General features: G+C 35.0%; 1 protein-coding gene across 5 annotated transcripts in view; it reads right to left on the bottom strand.

Annotated features, from left to right (window-relative positions):
* The window catches only part of NRXN1 (neurexin 1), a 703,336-nt gene that overhangs the window by 602,277 nt on the left and 81,603 nt on the right, over positions 1–19,456 (bottom strand). For 4 of the 5 annotated variants that reach the window (XM_055329135.1, XM_055329134.1, XM_055329132.1 and 1 more), the window contains exons 5-6: positions 12,764–12,967; positions 10,155–10,181 (exon numbers count right to left, since the gene is read on the bottom strand). In XM_055329135.1, coding sequence (XP_055185110.1) covers positions 10,155–10,181; positions 12,764–12,967 — 231 coding nt within the window. The remainder of the gene's footprint in view (positions 1–10,154; positions 10,182–12,763; positions 12,968–19,456) is intronic. The other variant, XM_055329133.1, reaches the window with a different exon arrangement.

The raw sequence follows: 19,456 nt of genomic DNA on the forward strand, positions 1-19,456 counted from the left end.
AATTTTAACTATGATAATTATCTATAGTAAAAGGCAATTGACTTTGAAATTTAACTTATTTCAGTAGTACTTTGCACAAAATATTTCAAGTCTATATTTATACTGATCTCCCAGGAAGGGTGATGGGAGGGTAAAGAATTCTCACAACTTTATGAGTGAGGCATTCAAAGAACAAATAAAAAGAAGCAAATAATCCAGTATTCAGTGCAATAAAAATAGGAGTAATTTAAATATCCTCAGAAATTCTGACTTTGTCTTTGGGGAAGCTGTTTTCATAATGCATTTCTTATTCATCTTGCTCTTTGCTCCCATTGGTAACAAGTAAAAGAAATGGATAAGAGCTATGAGCACGCTGAATTTTTCTCCACCTTCGAATTCCTTGATGGCCTCATTCATTCTTCCCCACCCCAATTTCAAGAGCCTTTCCCACTTGATTTATGTACCATATGTTAGCCAGTTATCCGTTGAAGAAATTGTAATCCTCATGGGTATTTTATGGATAGGGTAAAAACATTTTTAATCAGATACCCTAGAGAAAAGATGCTTGTGTGGAAAACCTGCTGTTCCTGCATTCCTCTGAGGAGAGTATATTATGTGGGCCTCTGCTCTAATGATAGCTGATTGGATTACCCATTGGTATCTGCCCCCAGACTAAAATCTGGTCAGTAGTTTATGAGATGACATTATTTGAAAGTTCTGCTCAATAGCAAAACAATAAATAATGAATCCACTACATTCTCTTTCTACAGGAGTCTGATTACATAACCCATTAGAGACAACAGTTGGTGAAAGATCAGCAAAAAGCCAAAGGAAATGCTCAGGAAAAGGCAGAGAACCAAAACCATGAGGCAGGAGAGGAGATACCATGTATAAGCAGACAACAGGAATAGACAGAAGCTATAACTGAGCTGAAGCAAATCGGTATAGAGGAGAGGAATAGCAAGTGCACCAGAAGAAAAGACAGAGGATAATGAAGTTACCATAATGGCACAACACGGAGAAGGGAGCCTTAAGTGACAGCAGATGAAAGGATGGCAAAATACCTGGGCCATTGGAGCCACACTGTGGGTTGAACAATCTTTCAGTTCTTGGGTCCCATTCTAATCTCCCCAAAACTTGTCATATTGTGACTGGAATTATTTCCTATCTATATCTACTCTTAGTGTGTTCATATAATAAACCTCCATCAATATAACCTAAATCTATGTCTATTTCTTAAATACTAAAAAAAATCCTTAAATACTTAAAACAAAACAAAACAAAACCAAAAAACAGAGGTACAATATAAATTAACATAAAATATTGTAGAAACAATATTATTATTTTAAACAATTGACTAGTAACAGTCTTTAGGAATTATTTTTAATGAATAGATAAGAACAGTGAACAAAGCTAAACAAAATCTTACCAAGCATTCAAAAGTGTATTTTCTTAGCTAAACTCAAAAAGACAAGAAATAACAACTGTTGGTGAAGATGTGGAGAAAAATGAACACCTGTGCACTGTTGGTGGGAATGTAAGTTCATGCAGCCATTGTGGAAAACAGTATAGAATTTCCTCAAATAATTAAAAATAGAGATGCCATATGATCCAATAATTCCATTACTGGGTATTTACCCAAAGGAAAAAAAAAAAACCCACTAACTTGAAAATATATATGCACCCACATGTTCAATGCAGCATTGTTTACTACAATAGCCAAGATATGGAAACAACCTAGTCCATTCATAGATGAATGGATGAAGAAGATGTAGGGTGTGTGTGTGTGTGTGTGTGTGTGTGTGTGTGACATATATACATATATAGGCATATTATGTAGCAATAAAAAAGTATCATGCCACTTGTGACAACATGGATGGATCTAGAGAGAATATTATGCTAAGTGAAATAAGTCAGACAGAGAAAGTCAAATACCATATAATCTCACTTATATGTGGAATCTGAAACACACATACACACACACACACACACACACACAAAGAAAAAGAAGAATTAGATCTATAAATACTATAAATACAGAGAACACACTGATGGTTTCCAGAGGAGAGGGAGGTGAGGGGATAGGCAAAATGGTGAAGGGGAGGGAGTGGGAAAAACTGGCTTCCAGTTTGGAATGAAAAGTCAGGAGAATAAAAGGCACAGCGTAAGGAATATAGTCAATGATGTTGTAATAGCCTACTAGGGTGACAGATGGTAGCTACACTTGTGTGAGCATAGCATAAAGTATAAACTTGTTGAATCATTATACTACTGTGCATCTGAAACTAATGTAACATTGTGTGTCAATTATACTCAATTTTAAAATCTTTAAAATCTTTTTAATTTTTTTCAATTTTTTAAGAAAGTGTATTCTCTTTAGTGGATTAGAATACACTTTTATTATCTAGTAAAAGTTTCCAATGGCTTAACAATTTTTTTTGTATATAGTGAAATAATTTAGTCTAAAGAATATTTGAATGAACATAACTTCTGAGTTAGTGGGAACTAAATTCATTAGTTTTCATTGTAATAAAAAATTATAAAATTCTAGGCTAAAATCAAATTATTGAGTGTATAGACATCAATGTAAAATAATATATTTTACATTTTGGTTGGTGTTTATATGGTGTACCATAATCTTTAGGAAAACTAACTTACTAAATGTAAACTCTAGCATTTCTTTGAAACTCAGGCTATGAAATTTACTTTTTTTTTTTTTTGCAATTTGTCCCAATTAAAAAAAATCAACATTTTCAAATTCTGCAAAACATCTTCAAATACCTAAGCTGTTTTCTCAGAAAACACTGCCAATTCCATAAGATAGTAAAATATTTCTAGTTAATCAAATAACAAAACACTTATTTTTCAAGACTAAAACTTCTAAAAATCATCAAAGTTCTCCAAGATCTTAAAAAAATGGATATTCTATGTTTGAAACCATGGTGTTTAAGAATACGTATGCTCATAAATGGAAGCTAAGCTGGAATGCTTATATTAATTATATCTGACCCATAGTTAAGTAAACAAAGGTATCATGGGGATCCCTGGGTGGCTCAGCGGTTTGGCGCCTGCCTTTGGCCCAGGGCGCGATCCTGGAGTCCCGGGATCAAGTCCCGCGTTGGGCTCCTGGCATGGAGCCTGCTTCTCCCTCTGCCTGTGTCTCTGCCTCTCACTCTCTCTCTATGTGTCTATCATGAATGAATAAATAAAAAATCTTTAAAAAACAAACAAAAAACAAAGGTATCATATCATCTTTTAAGATATGCATCTACTTCAGCAGGTAGCAGATGTATAATTCCTTTCTAGTGACTATATATGGTATTGAAATCCATGATCATAATATTTGTTTTCATATTCTCTGATAAATAATTAATGGGGTGTAAATTGTTAGTGCTTTTCTTTTGAGTAAAATTAGGAATACAAAACTGGTAGAATTTTGTTTTTCTCTTTGTTTTAAGTTAATTTGTATACACTGTATTATTAGTTTCAGAGGTAGAATTAAGTGATTCACCATTTGCAAACAATAACCAGTGCTCATTACATCAAGTGCCTCCTTAATGCCCATCACCCAGTTACCTCATAGTCCCACCCACCTTCCCTCCAGCAACCCTAAATTTATTTCCTATAGTTAAGAGTTTCTTATGGTTTGTCTCCTTGTCTTTGATGTATTTTATTTTTCCTTTCCTCTCCCTAAAACTTGTAGAAAGTTTTCTAATCTATATTTTTCTTTACTAGTAAAAAGTAAAATGAGTGCCATGGCATGACACTTTTGATCATCATTGAACATTAAGGCTGTCCTAAAAATTGAAGATTGTTTTAAGTAGAAGTCACTGAGTTCTTTTTAGTCTTTTTGATTTTTTAGGAATTAACTCTTGAACGTGAATCACAGCATATAAGTAAAAAAATACCAAATGCTTCAAATACAGAATATTATTATTGTTTTCTTTAACATGAGTGAAATTTGAATCATGCATCTCACAATAAAATAAACTAAAAGAAAAAAGGTCTTATTAATAGCAAAAAATATCTGATTCAAATTTCTATCCTTGATTTTCTGGGTCAATGATAAATATTGAAATGCTACATCCCTATCAAAAGAAATACATAAATAAATACACAAAAAAGAAAAAAGGAATTCAAAACTATGAAGGAATTGGTGGATATTTAGAAATCACCTCGTTCTGATCATGCAACAAATAAAATCATCTGACTAACAGGCTATGGTCTCATGTTTGGTGATATTTGGTTGTATTAAAAAAAAATCGCTTTTCACAGAAACCAAGGGAATATCAAGTCAGAAACTTTCTGAAGCTTTCTGAAACTTCTGAAACTTTCCAGGCCTTTCTGACAATATCTACCTAGGCCGTTGTTAAAATGCCAAGTATCAACAATGAAAAATTTGTTGAATTAAATCCACACTAATCTGGAATTTTGCATCACTTTGAGTACAGCCTTTTGCAACTGCAAGAAGAAAATGCTTCAGCAATCAATTAATAATTGAGCCTGATTTCAAGAGCAGGCTTTTAAAACACTGCAGCATTTTGTAGTTGTATATAAGCAATGAGAGTAATTGTTCATGAAAATGGACCCAAGTCTTCTACTTTTCAGGCCCTCCTACTAAGATATGCCCAATCTACGTAGCCATTTAAATGCCCAAGGAAAAGTTGTACTCTTCTTTATAATTCTCATAAGTGTAAAATGTGGATAATCCAAATGTCCCTTGAATTTCATTCTAATTTTGTTATTTTCCTAAAGACTCATTGTCATGTGCCAATTCCCTTTGCTTGTTTTAGCTATATGTTTTTTTAACCAAAAATCTATAGTCTCAATATTTTATTTCCATTAGATTCTTGCTAAAAATAATCACATATAAACTCTCTTATTCTCCTTTCCTTTGTATCTACTTTCAGCTTTAAAAACAAACAAAAATGACAGTACTAAAAAAACAAATAAAACTCCTACGTTCTGTATTTATATAGTCATCGTCCCTTATTCCTTGAGCAGCTCCTTATCTTACACAGATGAAGAGCATTAATGATGAGATGCAATGACTAACACAATTCTACAAATCAGGTGACTGTTGTGTGGGGACAAAGCTAGATGATTCCCTTTTTCAGTTGTCAGCTTTTTAGTCACTGAATTGAACATTTGCTTCAGGTTAACAAGAGCTGGCCCTCAGAAATTTCCTAATATCCTTTTAAGTAGCCTGCCAAACAGCAGCCTGATCAAAGCTATCTAATAAGGCTTAAGTGCCACTGGTTGACATTTTGCATTCTTTTATTGCTTTCCATTTTTACTACATTAAAAAAATGGGTGATAACTAATATCCAGTTGATCTTTTCATTCTGGTAATAAAGTGATAATAGAAAGATCGTACTATCCACTCCAGACATCCATCACAGTACATTTTCCAATAACATACTACTTGGAGTGTTTCTTCACTCTGTCCAAGTACAAAGTGAGGTTAAGTACTTTGCCTCACATTTTATTTCTCTCTGATACTTTAGACAATGAACTGAAAGTAAAAGGGGTTGAACTTCAACCCTTGACATTTTGTTCACATTATTGTAATCTGCAATTTTGTTGTCTTTACATTAGATAAACCATTTCCTATGAGAAGCCAAAAATAGTTGGAGGGTCTGCCTACTAAAATATTCTGTCAGCCCAGGTAATTTTTATTCTTGTAAGACAAGAGGAAACAAAACAGGACAAAACAATATTGGAAGTGGAGAAGAAGAGTAGGAAGAAAGGTAAGGTTGGTAGGAGAAGAGACACATATACAAGGCATAAAGAAACCAAAATAATGCCAACAAGCAGAACAAACATCAGAGATCATGAGTTTATACTAAAATCAGTTTTTTATATGGATGCAGAGGTGGCCCCAAGACTTACTGAGGGCAAGAAGGACGTTCTGTAATTATGTTATTAATTTGAAAAGATAAAAACAAACAACATATAAAAGAAAGGGAAGAAAGAAATGTTAACAAAAACATAAGCACAGAAGTCTCTTTGCACCACTACATATTTATTTAGCTACTAACAGGACAATTAGGATTCATCTATAGTTGATAGGAACAAGATTAGTTTTCAGATTTTCAGTGTATTTAAACTATTAAGGATTATAGCATTAATGATTATTAAGGTTACAAGAAAAAGAAAGAATAAAATTTGGGATCTTTAAAGATGCAACATATCACTATAAATCCAAGTTTTTAGAAAAAAAATAGAGAGAAACACATAGCCTAATGAGTTTGGGAGTACTGTAGGGAACTACTGGGCACCAAATTTAACATTGAGACTGTCTTGGTAGCTCTATCCTAGAGTTAACCAAGATATTAAGCTATGTACTTTGGCAAAGAGAATACATAATAAAAATGATGGCCTGTAGAGATCCAAATAATAATGAATTTGAGATAATTTCATAAGGATTAGAAAATTTCCTTTGCAATCTTTATAGTTTTTTAAAAGATGCATTAAGTCCACTAATGTGAACCTAAGGAAGAGGCTGTCAAATATGCCTTATCATGCAAATAATTGATGTGTTAGAAAAGTACTGCTCAGTCTGATTTGGATTTGTTCATGATTACTTTATACTAGTGTATTTTTCTACAATACTTATTTTTTGTAAAATAATCTACAACTTGCCCTTTTTTGCACTAATTCAAATATATGTTTTTCTCTTTATGTTAGAATGTGACTTTAGAATCCTTTCTCATCTACGTTTCTGATATACTGTCCAGAGAAGAAATGATATGCTTTAAAAGATAGTGGTTCTTGAAGTAACTTCCAGACACAATTATTTTATAATGACAGACTGTTGCTTTCAAAATTGCAGTTGATTGAGAAAGCACAAGTAATCTGACCATTCCTTTATTTCTATCATGGGTAGAAGAGAATGGAGAGTGGGAGATATCACACTTCTGTGCTCACCTTCCAGGCCATGAATCTGCACAAACTGACCTTAATTTAATTCCAAGTTGCAGATAACAAACATATTTTAGCAATGATATAAGCTAATGGATGTCAGAGAGCCGAGATTGCTCTGGGACTGTGTGCAGAGAACCTCCATTGTAATCTGAAAGATCAAAGTGTACTTTTGACACTGATATGACCACTATTCATAGAAATGGTTCTTTTTTAAAAAGTACCCTCTTCACATATGAAAATAAACTTTTGATTTTTAAATGAAAACAGGCTCTCTTTCCATTTAAAGATTCTTGACAGCTTTTCCTACGAGGGGGAAAAATGATGGCAACAAAGAATCTGCCAGAGATGGTCTCTGGGATTCAAATCTGCCCTTTCTCCAAAGAACCTGAACAAAAGGGTGTGCCCTGACCTGTCCACCAAAGACTGTATTGCTGCATCTGAACTACTGATCTAGAAATGGCCGATAAAGAAATGCACCTGCCATCTCATATAATCTCATGCGTCTGAATATATGCAGCTAGATCTTCTTTCCTCTTTACTTACTATCTATTCTTCAAGGGACAAGATCGAATAGTCTGGTACTATATATATTTTCTTTTCCTTATCAAGTAATATCTGCTCTATGCTGGAGTGGGGGTGGGAGGGGTGAAGAAGGATGGAGCCACCAAAGGAAACAGCAGAACAATTCTGAGTAAGTGTAGAGAAGTTTGAAAATGTTTCCATCCAACCTTAATAATTTAGAGTTTAATATTAATTCTCAATGTAAGATAATTCTTTATGTTATAGTTTGTATATTTGCCTTGGAAACTTACTTAAAGTTATCACACGAGGTATGTCTTATTAATTTCATAATACAGTTAATATCTTAGGTATGATACAATTTTTAGAGATGGTAGTAGATGATAGATGGTTGTGATTTAATAAATGTACATTCATCTCGGTTTCAGACAAACTTAAAGTTCACAGCGGATAATGTAATAAATCAGTATCTCAAACTACAAGTTATACTGAGATACAGATATTTTAATTTATATTTTTATAGGGTAGGAAATGCACTCTGCTTATTTTTTTTTGTTTTTTTACTCTTTTTTTATTTTATTTTACTCTGCTTATTTAATCACTGAGTTAGATTTGCATTATTTGATATGTAAATTCCTCCTTCTTCTAAAGTTGAGTAATAATAGCATGAATTCTTGATGGAACGTGGGGTTCTTGCCACATCTGCCCACTATTCCCCAAATAAAAGAAAATGAAAGTGTTACCTGCTCATCGAATGTTCTTTCCAGTGACTGCTGTCAAGTTAAGGCATTTGCAGTCCTGTCCGAGGTGTGCACTTGAAAGCTCACAATCATTCATTTAATTCAAGTAATTTACATGTAATGCATACTCCTTAAAAAGGGAAAAAAATCACTAACCAGCAAAAACCTTTGTCCTCAAAGGTATTATTCTGTGGAATATCCAGAGGAAAAAAAAAACACTGTGCTTAATGTTAGAATCTTGTAATATAAGCCAAATGAAGAAAACTGTCTAACAAGGGTAATTAGACTATAAATACATATTTAAAAAAATCATCTGTATAGCTAGAAAACACATAATTACACTCGATTTTGTTAATTCCCATACTAGAATTCCAAATACTGGAGTTTATATAGTTACATTTTTTAAATTTAAAAATCCATGCTCTATTGTATGCTTAATATAAATAAACAAGAGTACATAAAACAGGAGGCTAGAAAGGAATATTTTAATCACATTATTTTTTAAGACTTAAGATGTATCAAGAACATCTATAACTATATTAAGGCACAAATCTAGCTTTGGAAAAGTATTTTGTGATTGCCACTTTGCCTGGATCAGTGCCCCAGAGCTGAAAGCAAATTGGGCCATGGTGTGAGTCTGGCAAAAGTTGTGCTCCTTGTCAGGAAGTGTGGGATGGGGTCTGAGAGGAAATGATGTAAATGTGAAAAAGTCATTTGTGTGAGAGCTTTGAGAGATTATCTCAGGAACTGTTTTGTTTGAAATGTTGTTTAATGCCTTGTATGATAGATTATCAATTTAACTTTTCATAGGTCATGATTCAGTTACCTTTTTATGGCTATGATTGAAAAAGATTCACATTTATATTACTTTAAAATGAATATTGAAATGCTTGAAGACAAATCTGAGTTATAAGAAGCATGGTGTTCAAAATAGTATGCATTTCATTAGATAAAGCTCATTGCTTTGTACATTTAAGACCACCATTTTGTTCCTCAAAGGATGACATTGCTATTTGCAAACACAGCAATGGTTTTGGGAGTAGACTTCATCAACTCACATTCAGCACTTTCCAAGGATATAGAAAATGTTTGTTCTCACTGACTATAACAATGAGAGATTAGAATCTTGTTAGAACCATTTTATTTAAATAGCTAACAGCTTTGGTATCATTGGAGGAGAGTCCTTAATGTGGTCAGCAAAACTGGAAAGGAAAAAAAAACCTAAACATTTATGTTAAGAAATAAAATAAATTTACTCTTAAGGTAATGCTACAACTCAAAATAAAATCACAGTCCTCATAGCCTTACAGGTTCTCTAGTCCATAGTCAAATAAAACTCAGTCCATGCATCTTTTCTGACTCATCATTTGGCATGCATATCACAGATTTGAAGGGGTTTGATTATTTTTGCAGATATGTGATGAGGATGTAAAAATTCATCATATCAATACTCTTAATGAACAGGAAAAAACTTAGACAAGTAATTTTCTTTATACACACATATATATAATGTTGAAAAATAAATTTTTCTAAGTTGAATTTAGAAGAATTTAATAGTAGCTCTCAAAATGAAAGGAATCCAATTTTTTCCCTATATTTTGAGTTAAGAGATAAAAGCAGAAAGTGAAGGAAATACAACCCACAACATTTTTTTTCCTAATTTGGTGATGAAGAGAGCCACTGGAGTCCAAGAATCAAGCAAAACACAAATGTCACTTGCCTTATTCACAGGTCTATAGAGGCATGTGCACCGTCTGCTGTAAAATATTTGCCATCTCTTTTCCCACCTCGACGTAGGAACCACAGCAGAAAAGTCTTCAGCTGGACTGATTTCAAAATGAATTTTTACAACCCAGATGATGGACTGATATACTTCAAAAGTGAATTCATGAGTTTTAGAAACGTCTTTCTCCTGCTCTCATTTTGTTCTGGACTAGCTTACATCATAATGGAGGAATAACATTTTAAGAATTTTGAATAGGCACTTACTGGAATTACAGTTAATCCTGATACAATCTAGATGGGGAAGAATAGATGAAAAATGAAAATTTATCCTTCAAGGTAATAGCTGCAGACATCCAATAAAATCACAGTCCACCCTTCCGGGGACAGACACATGCAAATATGGCCACTCCATATCATTTATTCTTTACAGACTTCTAGAACCCAGATTCATTGTTATAGAACTGTACATTGGAAACAACAATAGAAGGTTTTTCTTTTTTTTTTTTTTTTTTAAAATGGCCAATTCAAACAAAGCTACATGGTGACAAATCTAAGTGAAATAAAGAGCTGTTAACTGTCAAAGATGTTTGGCTTAGACTGGCTGCGACTTTCTCCCCATCTGTGAAAGAACATATCATTGTTTTCAGCATAATTAAAAAGTGCTCCGTCACAATGGGGTACAGTGCAAGCCCAGCTAGGCTCAGACATCTTGGACCTTCAAAGTCTAATATCCCACAAAGGCCAAAGGACTCTTGAGAATTGTGGTGGTCAAATGGAGAAAAGGTTGCAATTATTCTAATCTCACCCTAATGTATTTTATTTCTGTTATTATTATTTGCTTAGGCAAAAAAGAAAAAAAGGTAACGGCCAAATATTGCCTGGATTCTATGCCTTGCATTAATTGGAGGAAGGAAGAAAGAATTGTGTTTTCCTTTAGAAGCCTCCAGTGGCTAAGGAGTAGTGTCATTCTTCAGAGCACCCACGCCTGTGTCTCTCAGGAGCTAACAATGTTATCTCTATGTAGTAAGTGTCATGGTTAACACTGGTATTGACTTTCCTTTTCTTCCACTTGCTTCTTATATACACCCAGATCCTCTACGAACAGAATGTCTGATCTGAATAACACAGACTGTGATTATAAGGGTTATCTTTAAAGGACTGCTGTGGGATGTCTTATGGTTGTGTATAGATAAATACTCGGTTTTAGTTGTGATATTTAATGCCTTTGGGGAACATGAAAAATATAAACCTAGATTCTGTTTCCATATAGCTGAGTTTGTCATGTGTCGTCAACCGCATCAGAAAAGTGGTTGCAAACAGCCAAGGACCAGCACCTACACAGCTCTTTCCACAGAATGCTTTGCTGTTGGAAAATTTCCATGAGTTTCCACTTTGGTGAGCAGCCCCTTCACTGCAATTAGGCAATTCCCTTTGATTTGTTGTAGTAACCTCTCATTGTCACTAGAGGGAACTCTAACAGAACAGTCAACGACCGTGCAGCGTGTCCTTCAGCGATCTTTAAAAAACACCCTTATTAATTTAACTAATATTAATTGAATGTAATTGTATGCAATAAGCTATCCCTGAAATAATCTTATATTTTATGAGCTACCATTCTGCCCAGCACAATTTGAAAATGTAGGTAGAGTTTCCACAAATGCTTTACCTCATCACGTTTTACTACTCTTTTTGTAAACCTATGTTTCAAATTTTATTTTTCTTTCTCCATTTATTTATTTATTTATTTGTGTGTGTGTGTGTGTGTGTGTGTGTGTGTGTGTGTTTAGCACTTTCAGGAAATACAGTAAAACCTCATTAATTTGTACTCCTCTTGGAGCTAATGATAATAATGAAACTTATTGGGCAGAATATTTATAATTCTATATGAACAGAGACTGCCTGAGAAAAATTAAGCAAACAGGTTGTGAGAAGATCAACTTCAGGAAGAAAACTGAATTGTGGTACATCACTGTACAATGATGGTGCAACTTGTATTAGAAACAACGTCCTAATTGCCGATAATTCTTATCCACCCATCAAAATCAGCCTGGTAGGACCTTTCCTTCATAAGCCTTTCTAGCTATCAATTTATGTTTTTGAATGTAATTGAAAACAAAGCTGGGTAGTTTTTTTTAAGTCTACAATTCAGACTCTTTCTTAATTCAGCCTAGCCTTCCCCCATATTTCATACAGCTTATTGAGGTTTTACTGTAGTCACTCTTCCCTAATGCTACAATTAAGCAGGAAAGCATTATTTCTCTGTAGAAGAGCCTGTGTTTTAGTGTTCTCATGGCTGTTTGCTACGGGCCGCAGTCTTTGGGCATTGAAGGGTTGTGGATTGCTGTTTGATAGCAAAATATCACCACACAGTATTTCCAAACAGAAAAGATGGGGTACCACAAAGGTGACTAGTCAAAGGAGAAGCCCAGGGAGCAGAGTAAAAGCAACTCTTGATCTGCATCACAAAGTAGAAATTTGATATTCGTGCATATGTCATCTAAGTAAAACTAGATGGATTTTTATTTATCTGAAAGGGTATCCTCTATAGCAAATCCAAATATTAGTAAATATAACAATGGAAATTATTTGAGGCCTCTTCAAGCCTAATAATTTATACTTTCAAATTAACCTCACTGATATATATGGCTTCCCTTTTAAGAATCCTCAGTGGTAGAAATCACAAAATGGTAAATTATGTCAAAATGAAACAATAAGAAGATGCCCCCAAAACCTAAATTAATTTAAATGATGAAAATGAGACCATTAAGTGTTTTAACTTTCCATGGCAAAACAAGCTACTTGATAAATGTTTGCAGGCAAAACTGAACAAAAAGTGAAAAATATTAGTTTTATGGGGGAAGGCGAGTTGTTACCTAGGTTGACCGTCAGTTTCACACGGCCTGCATCCAGCTCCAGGCGGAGGGTGTCTGCGGAATCTCTAGAGGTGGTTGCCATGAGAATGCCATATGCACGCTGGGATCGGAACCGTAAGGACACATCCTCCGCCTCTGTATGCATCACCACTGGGAGCTGGATTTTCATAAACATGCTCCCATCGTAGCTCAGAACCGTGGCCTCTACAGATGGGAAATGAAGATAAAAGTTCTCGGTCAGTTTGGTGCCTTTATACTTTGAAAAGGAAAAGCGTGACCTATTAACAGCTTCCAGGTAGAACACAACTTTACACACACAACTCATCTTCCTCAGAAATGAACAATTTTTTTTTTTTTTTAAGCCTGAAAGAGAAGTCACAGTGAAGAGAACTTCTGTGAAGTATCTGCTAAAGTAGAGACACAGAGATGGTGCCACTTCCTTTCTGGTCACATAGCCTTTCATCTAATAGCATTAACCATGCTGGATTATCAATGTTTATGTATATGTCTCCCTTCCCAAGGCAGAGATCATATTCATTTGTGTGTAGATGCAATGTGAGCCTGGTTTGAAGCACTATCAGTTACTTAATGCATGTATATATATGGCTAGGCCACTGACTAGCTCTGCAAAATTAGCTCCAAATCTTCCAGCAACAAAATGAGGAGGTAATAGTAGAGTTTCTTTAAGGCCTTTGCCTACCCTAAAAGTCGGTGATTCTAAGAGAAGTGGCTATCATTATGTCCTTCCATAATCTCTGCCTTAATAGGATCAAAAACAGAAAAAGAAATGACTTAAGTGTAGAAGAAAGGTCCATGTTTTACCAAAAGTGTTCAAAAAGAGAAGAAAAAACAGTATGTCCAAACAACAGGAGATGCTCCTTCTGAGTCACTTTGTTTAACAACGTAATTAATTTTTTACAAAGTCGCAAACTGAAACTTTATTTTAAGCTTTATTTACAGGTAAAGGGTAACTGAGAACATCTTCTGTAAGCACTACCCTGGCATTCTAAAACTATTAAGCTTTCACCAAGAAGTCAATAATTATGTACTTTGGTAATACTGAATAAGCATGGGGGTGGGTCTGCTTGTGTGGGTGTGCGCTACTGAACTAAAGTGGACTGCTTTAAGACAGCAGTTGCTTAATACTGTGTTAAACACATAAAGAGGAGGACAGTAAGAAACGGTTGATCACAAACTGCCTTAAGAAAGAACACCTTTAATGTTAGACACCATATGGTGTTGGAACATTGAAAAACAAGTATGAGTAATTCTGCTTTCTCATTGGTTCTGACCACTCAGAATACTATTTAATAAAAGAAAAACTACCTGGAATTAAAGTAAACTAGGAAATTCTCATTATCTTGTCTATTTACATGGCGCAATGATTATTAGCTTTACTGATACAGCTGCTTACTATTAGGACTATATTCTGGAGTTGTGGTTTTGCAAGTTTGTCTTTCAAAAAGTCAAGAGAGCCTAATGCTGCTTCTGATAGATTTTGTTAGTTGCTGTCATCTTGGGACTGAATGCACATCCAGAACCAATAAAGAATGGAGATTCCTTCCTTTCTTGGTGCTCTTCTCTTCTGCCTACCTCTTGACTTAAGGATCTTGGTCAACCCCCCCTAATATTTATTAACAGCCCTGACTTCTCTCCTGAGCTTCTTCATCCACTGCCCACTAAATTTGAATACTATTGGCACCCTCCACATGAACCAACTCAACATGCTCCTTCACCAATGTTCTCTATCTTAGTAAATGGCATAATCCCATCGTTTAGAACTTAGCTTTTCTGATTTTTCTCTTAACCTCTCTGTGAAGCCCAATCTATGTTCAAGTCTCAAGTCTTGTAGTCTCTAATTCCAATCCATTTCCTGAATTAATCGCTTCTTACCCTACTGCTAAAGTATCTCTGACTCTGCTCCCAACTGCTGAGCCACTCAGGCATCCCTCTTATTCGTTTCTATACTGTTACCCCTTTCACCCTTTAGAATATAAGTGTTGTAAGGGCAGAGGTTAGGCTCTCCTATACACTGCTCTAGCAGCAGCTGAGTGCCCTTTCCTGAAAAGGGCCAGGCACACAGGAGAGCCTCAGTAAGTAGTTAATTGAATTAATGATTGCATTCGATACAGAAGATATATGAAAGAGCTTATTTAGGTTGGATATCAAGCTCACATAAATGCTCACTAAAGTTTTTACTCTTGAAATAAGTCAATCGGAGAAGGACAAACATTATATGGTCTCATTCATTTGGGAATATAAATAATAGTGAAAGGGAATAGAAGGGAAAGGAGAAGAAATGGGTAGGAAATATCAGAAAGGGAGACAGAACATGAAGACTCCTAACTCTGGGAAATGAACTAGGGGTGGTGGAAGGGGAGGAGGGCGGGGGGTGGGGGTGAATGGGTGACGGGCACTGAGGGGGGCACTTGACGGGATGAGCACTGGGTGTTATTCTGTATGTTGGCAAATTGAACACCAATAAGAAATATATTATTTAAAAAATAAAGTTTTTACTCTGCCTATTTTAAGTGGAATCTAATTTTGGTAATTTATGTGAACAAAATATTTGCTGAAGTCTACTTTGAAGGACATACTGTGGCATAGACAACAGACTAGGAAACAGGTCCATTTATTAAATACAATTCCTGTGGCTAGGCACTCACCTGACTCTGAGAAAATAAAATACTATTCTTTAAAATATCGTGGTTCGTTATGCCACATATTTTTTGTTATTAGATAAGAAGTATCCTAAAAGAAAAGCTAGTAGTAGTTTAGTTAAAAAAATAATTAAGGGGTGCCAGGGTGGCTCAGTCAGTTAAGCATCTGGCTCTTGATTTGGGCTCAGGTCATGATCTCAGGGTTGTGAGACAGAGCCCCACGTTGGGTTCCAAAGTCAGCTGGGAGTCTGCTCGAGATTCTCTTCCTCTTTCTCTGCCTCTCCTATACAAACACTCTCTCAAATAAATACATTAATTAATTAATTAAAAATAATTAAAACATGATTGTAAAGCTATGACAAACTCCGGAAAAAAACGTGTTTCTTGTACAAGCTTAAAGGAAACTTCATCTTTACTGTTTCTTTGCTTAAACTATAGCCAATTATTGTCCATATCTATAGAGCAACAAAAACCTAAATAAACATTTAAGAGTCATTATCAATTGCTCAGTTCATTTAAGAGTCATTTATCAATTGATAAAAGAATTAAAATGTTGTTAGTCTTCTTCTATGTATTTAGTCTGTAGGTCTAGTGTGTATTATTCAATAACCACACTTTGAAAAATGATTTTATAATCTTCTATAAAATGCAACTTAATTTGATTAAAAACTAAGTAGGGGGGAACATCCTTTCAGAAACATAGATGACTGACAGTGGATCATAAACATAGTATGAAATACATTTCAAAGTAGAAAAATAATCAGGATCATTAGCCTGTAACATTATCCAATGAATGTTGAATGAAATAACATAGTAAAGTAATAAAACTTGAGTACATTTTAAATAATTCTCAATGTGAAAATAACTTCTTGATAAACGATAAATGAACACCTAAATGATTCTTCATAATTAGAGTTAATGTTTAATTAGACAAGAAATGGAAAGTGCACATGGCTGGAGTCTAGAGTTGCCAAATAAATGGTAAACAACATTCTGACATTTGAAGGTTATGCTATTTGGCAGATCCTTTCACATTAGTAAAAGTATTTTACCACTTAGAACACAAAAGAGCACTTTAAAAGGCTAATTCCCATACAATACTTCCCAGAGGGGGAGAAAAGTTTGAGCTTTGTCTCCTGCATCTCCTTCCCTCTTGTCGTTAAGTTTGATAAATTTGCTTTTCTGTATTACTCCTTCTTGCCCTCTAAAGTGTACACCTGTGCTCAGTTTTGCCTAAAGGCAGTCACATATTGTGCGCAACGATGAAAATCAGACAGGGAGCCAAATTATATTGCTCTGACATCTGTCCCTCCATCTGTTAGAGTTTTAACAAACAAGTATAAAGCAGACCTCTGATTACAACATATACACATAACCAAGAATAATTTCTATATGGTCAAGTCTCCACAAATCCTCAGCTTTATTAAAAATAAAGTGGGAGGGAAAATGCTGAATTTAATTTATATCCAATTGAACATTATTTCTATATTACTCTTCCTTATGGGATCAATACACATAAAATACTGTTTTCCTAGTTGCTGAAGTCAGCAAATATTGTTCTTTCTTATAAATTCCTCAGCTTACTTAATGCAGAATAAAAATTTCCCATAGTGATATGACTGCGATATCATTCCCCATGCTGCATTACCCAAGGGCTTGACCACTCTTTTTAATTACTTTGAATAATAATATTTATTAATTATCAATTATTGCTCAATGATAGTAAGAAAGAGACGATTACTACCTTTATTTATTTATTTATTTTTAATTTTAAAAGTTGTCAATCAACTCTTATGTGATTAACAGCCTAATGTGATCAGAGCTTATCTGGAGACAAACCACAGTCAAAGCTCTTTCTTTTGAATTAGAAACCCCAAGGGTTGAGCACAATGTTGTGTTGATTGAACTAGGGCATAGCTAGGAACTGGACAGAAGCCAAATTCTGTGGTATTGAGCATGACAAGCATCCCACATCACCGCTGTTCTCAGGAGATACCATAATGTGAGCAAGAAAATTAATTCTGAAAAACAAAGACTTCTAACAATATGCTGGGTAGTCAGGAAACAAAAATCACACAAAAATGACCATTTTTTCCTCAACACACAACCAACCTAGAGACAAAGAAATCTGTAGAAATTTCTAGCCACCTGTCAGATAAAAATGTATGCTGAATCCGAGTGATGAAGCTTGCTATTAAATTCTCATTTGCAAATCTACATATGCTTGCCACCCCTCCTTCTAATTATTGCAAAATATAAATATTCCCTTTCCCTCATTCTGGCTTAGGAAGCTTGACAATTTCTATTTTTACATCTGCCATATGTAGTAGCAGGATATTGCCACAGGGTGGTACACCGCGCATATTTAACTGAAGGCTTTTGAAATCTGCGTGACAGTTCGGTTATATCCTGTTCTAGCTTCACGTAAGCAGGAGGTGTCAGAATAATTGGCAGCTCTCTGAGTGACTAAAAGGAAAACAAAAGCTTAAATCATACAGGTTTGCTAATCCCACATTATGACTAACTTGTTATATATTTACAAGCCTTTCTGGTGGTCGTTGTTTGGCTCCCTTTGGCAGTTTCTAAAGACCAAACTACAGAAACAAACTGAAGTTAGAAGGGGAAATGAGAAGAGGGAATTCATAGAGAATATACACCGTACAAGTGAAGCTACACAGAAATAGCTAACCTCTAACAACAATTCATAGGAATTGCAATTTGGTACTAGGAGAAGGAATGAATCTATGTGATTAAAATACTCACCCATCTGTTGTCCTATCTACCTCTGAAGAGCACAGAACAGTGATAGTATTTTGGTAGGTAATAGAAGATCACTATTAGATTATGAAATTATTGCTATAGTTTTTGTATTGATTAATGTTAATAACAGAATTGATAAGCTGATGAAGATAAAGAACCGAAGTCACATTTCAACTTCAGATTCTAAGAAAATTGCTGTTTTTGTTCTCTAGAAAGCTTAGACGAATTAAACTATATCACATTGAAAGGGGGAAAGAAGACTAAATGTGCATGGTTTAAACAAGACCTGCCTGGTGCTTTCAGGCTAAGTGTCTAACACAGCGAAGTCATTTGGAGCATTGAGAGGTCAATGGAGCAACTCATCGGCAGTTTTCCATATTGATTTTTTTGTTGTTGTTGTTCCATTGTTGAAAATGAGTGGCAACGGGTATTGTGACTAAAGCATTTATTTGAAATTGTTAGGTCGATGGGAGGACTTTGTTTCTGTGCTGTTCCCCCTGCGACAAATGGTGGGAGCTACCACTCTTCATTCTTCCTCTAATCCTCATTCTTCTCCTTCTAATGGGACAGGAAAAGAAAAGAGAATGTGGCTTTGCTTCCTACTAGATAAGAAAAGGAGGCAGCTGCTCAGAAATTCAGCAGACACACCAGAACTTAATACCATATAGGCAAATATGTCTTCTGTAATCACTTAGGTCCTAGGCAAAGGTGTCTTTGAGATTAGGGTGTACTTCTGAAAATGTTGGTGTAAATTAGATGATTGGAAGTCACCTCACTTTCTAAATTTCAAACTTGGATAAGTTGAGGGAAGTGAAATGAGCAGGTTAACTGAACTCTCAAGCCACACCGTTGGAGAATTTGCAACTTAACAGCCTAGCTTGTCTCACGTGCTCTTCTTCTGGCCATAGATCTTAGCACTGGATGCTACACATATCCCTAATTCATACTTTCTTTACTTTGTAGTGTCCCGAAATTAAAAACTGGGCAAAACAGACGGCTGTTGTTGTCAATTGTACATCTTAAGACCATAGTCTCGAGGATGCAAAAGACTCAAATATTTATTCCTGCAATATACTTAAAAGTCTACGTCTCCCAGAATCAGCCCCTCTGAAAATCACTTAGGACACATCAGTAATATGTCATGTGTGGCTGCTTGGCTCGCAGGGAGTTTACCACAGCAGAGGATACATTGTGCTTCCATGGTCAGTTTAAGGTCTAAGGTCAACATTTAATACACTTTTCGTCTCAGGGGAGTCAGCTGCTTGGTTTTTGG

Source organism: Nyctereutes procyonoides, unplaced genomic scaffold (assembly GCF_905146905.1).
Source record: "Nyctereutes procyonoides isolate TBG_1078 unplaced genomic scaffold, NYPRO_anot_genome, whole genome shotgun sequence".
NCBI classification, from domain to species: domain Eukaryota; kingdom Metazoa; phylum Chordata; class Mammalia; order Carnivora; family Canidae; genus Nyctereutes; species Nyctereutes procyonoides.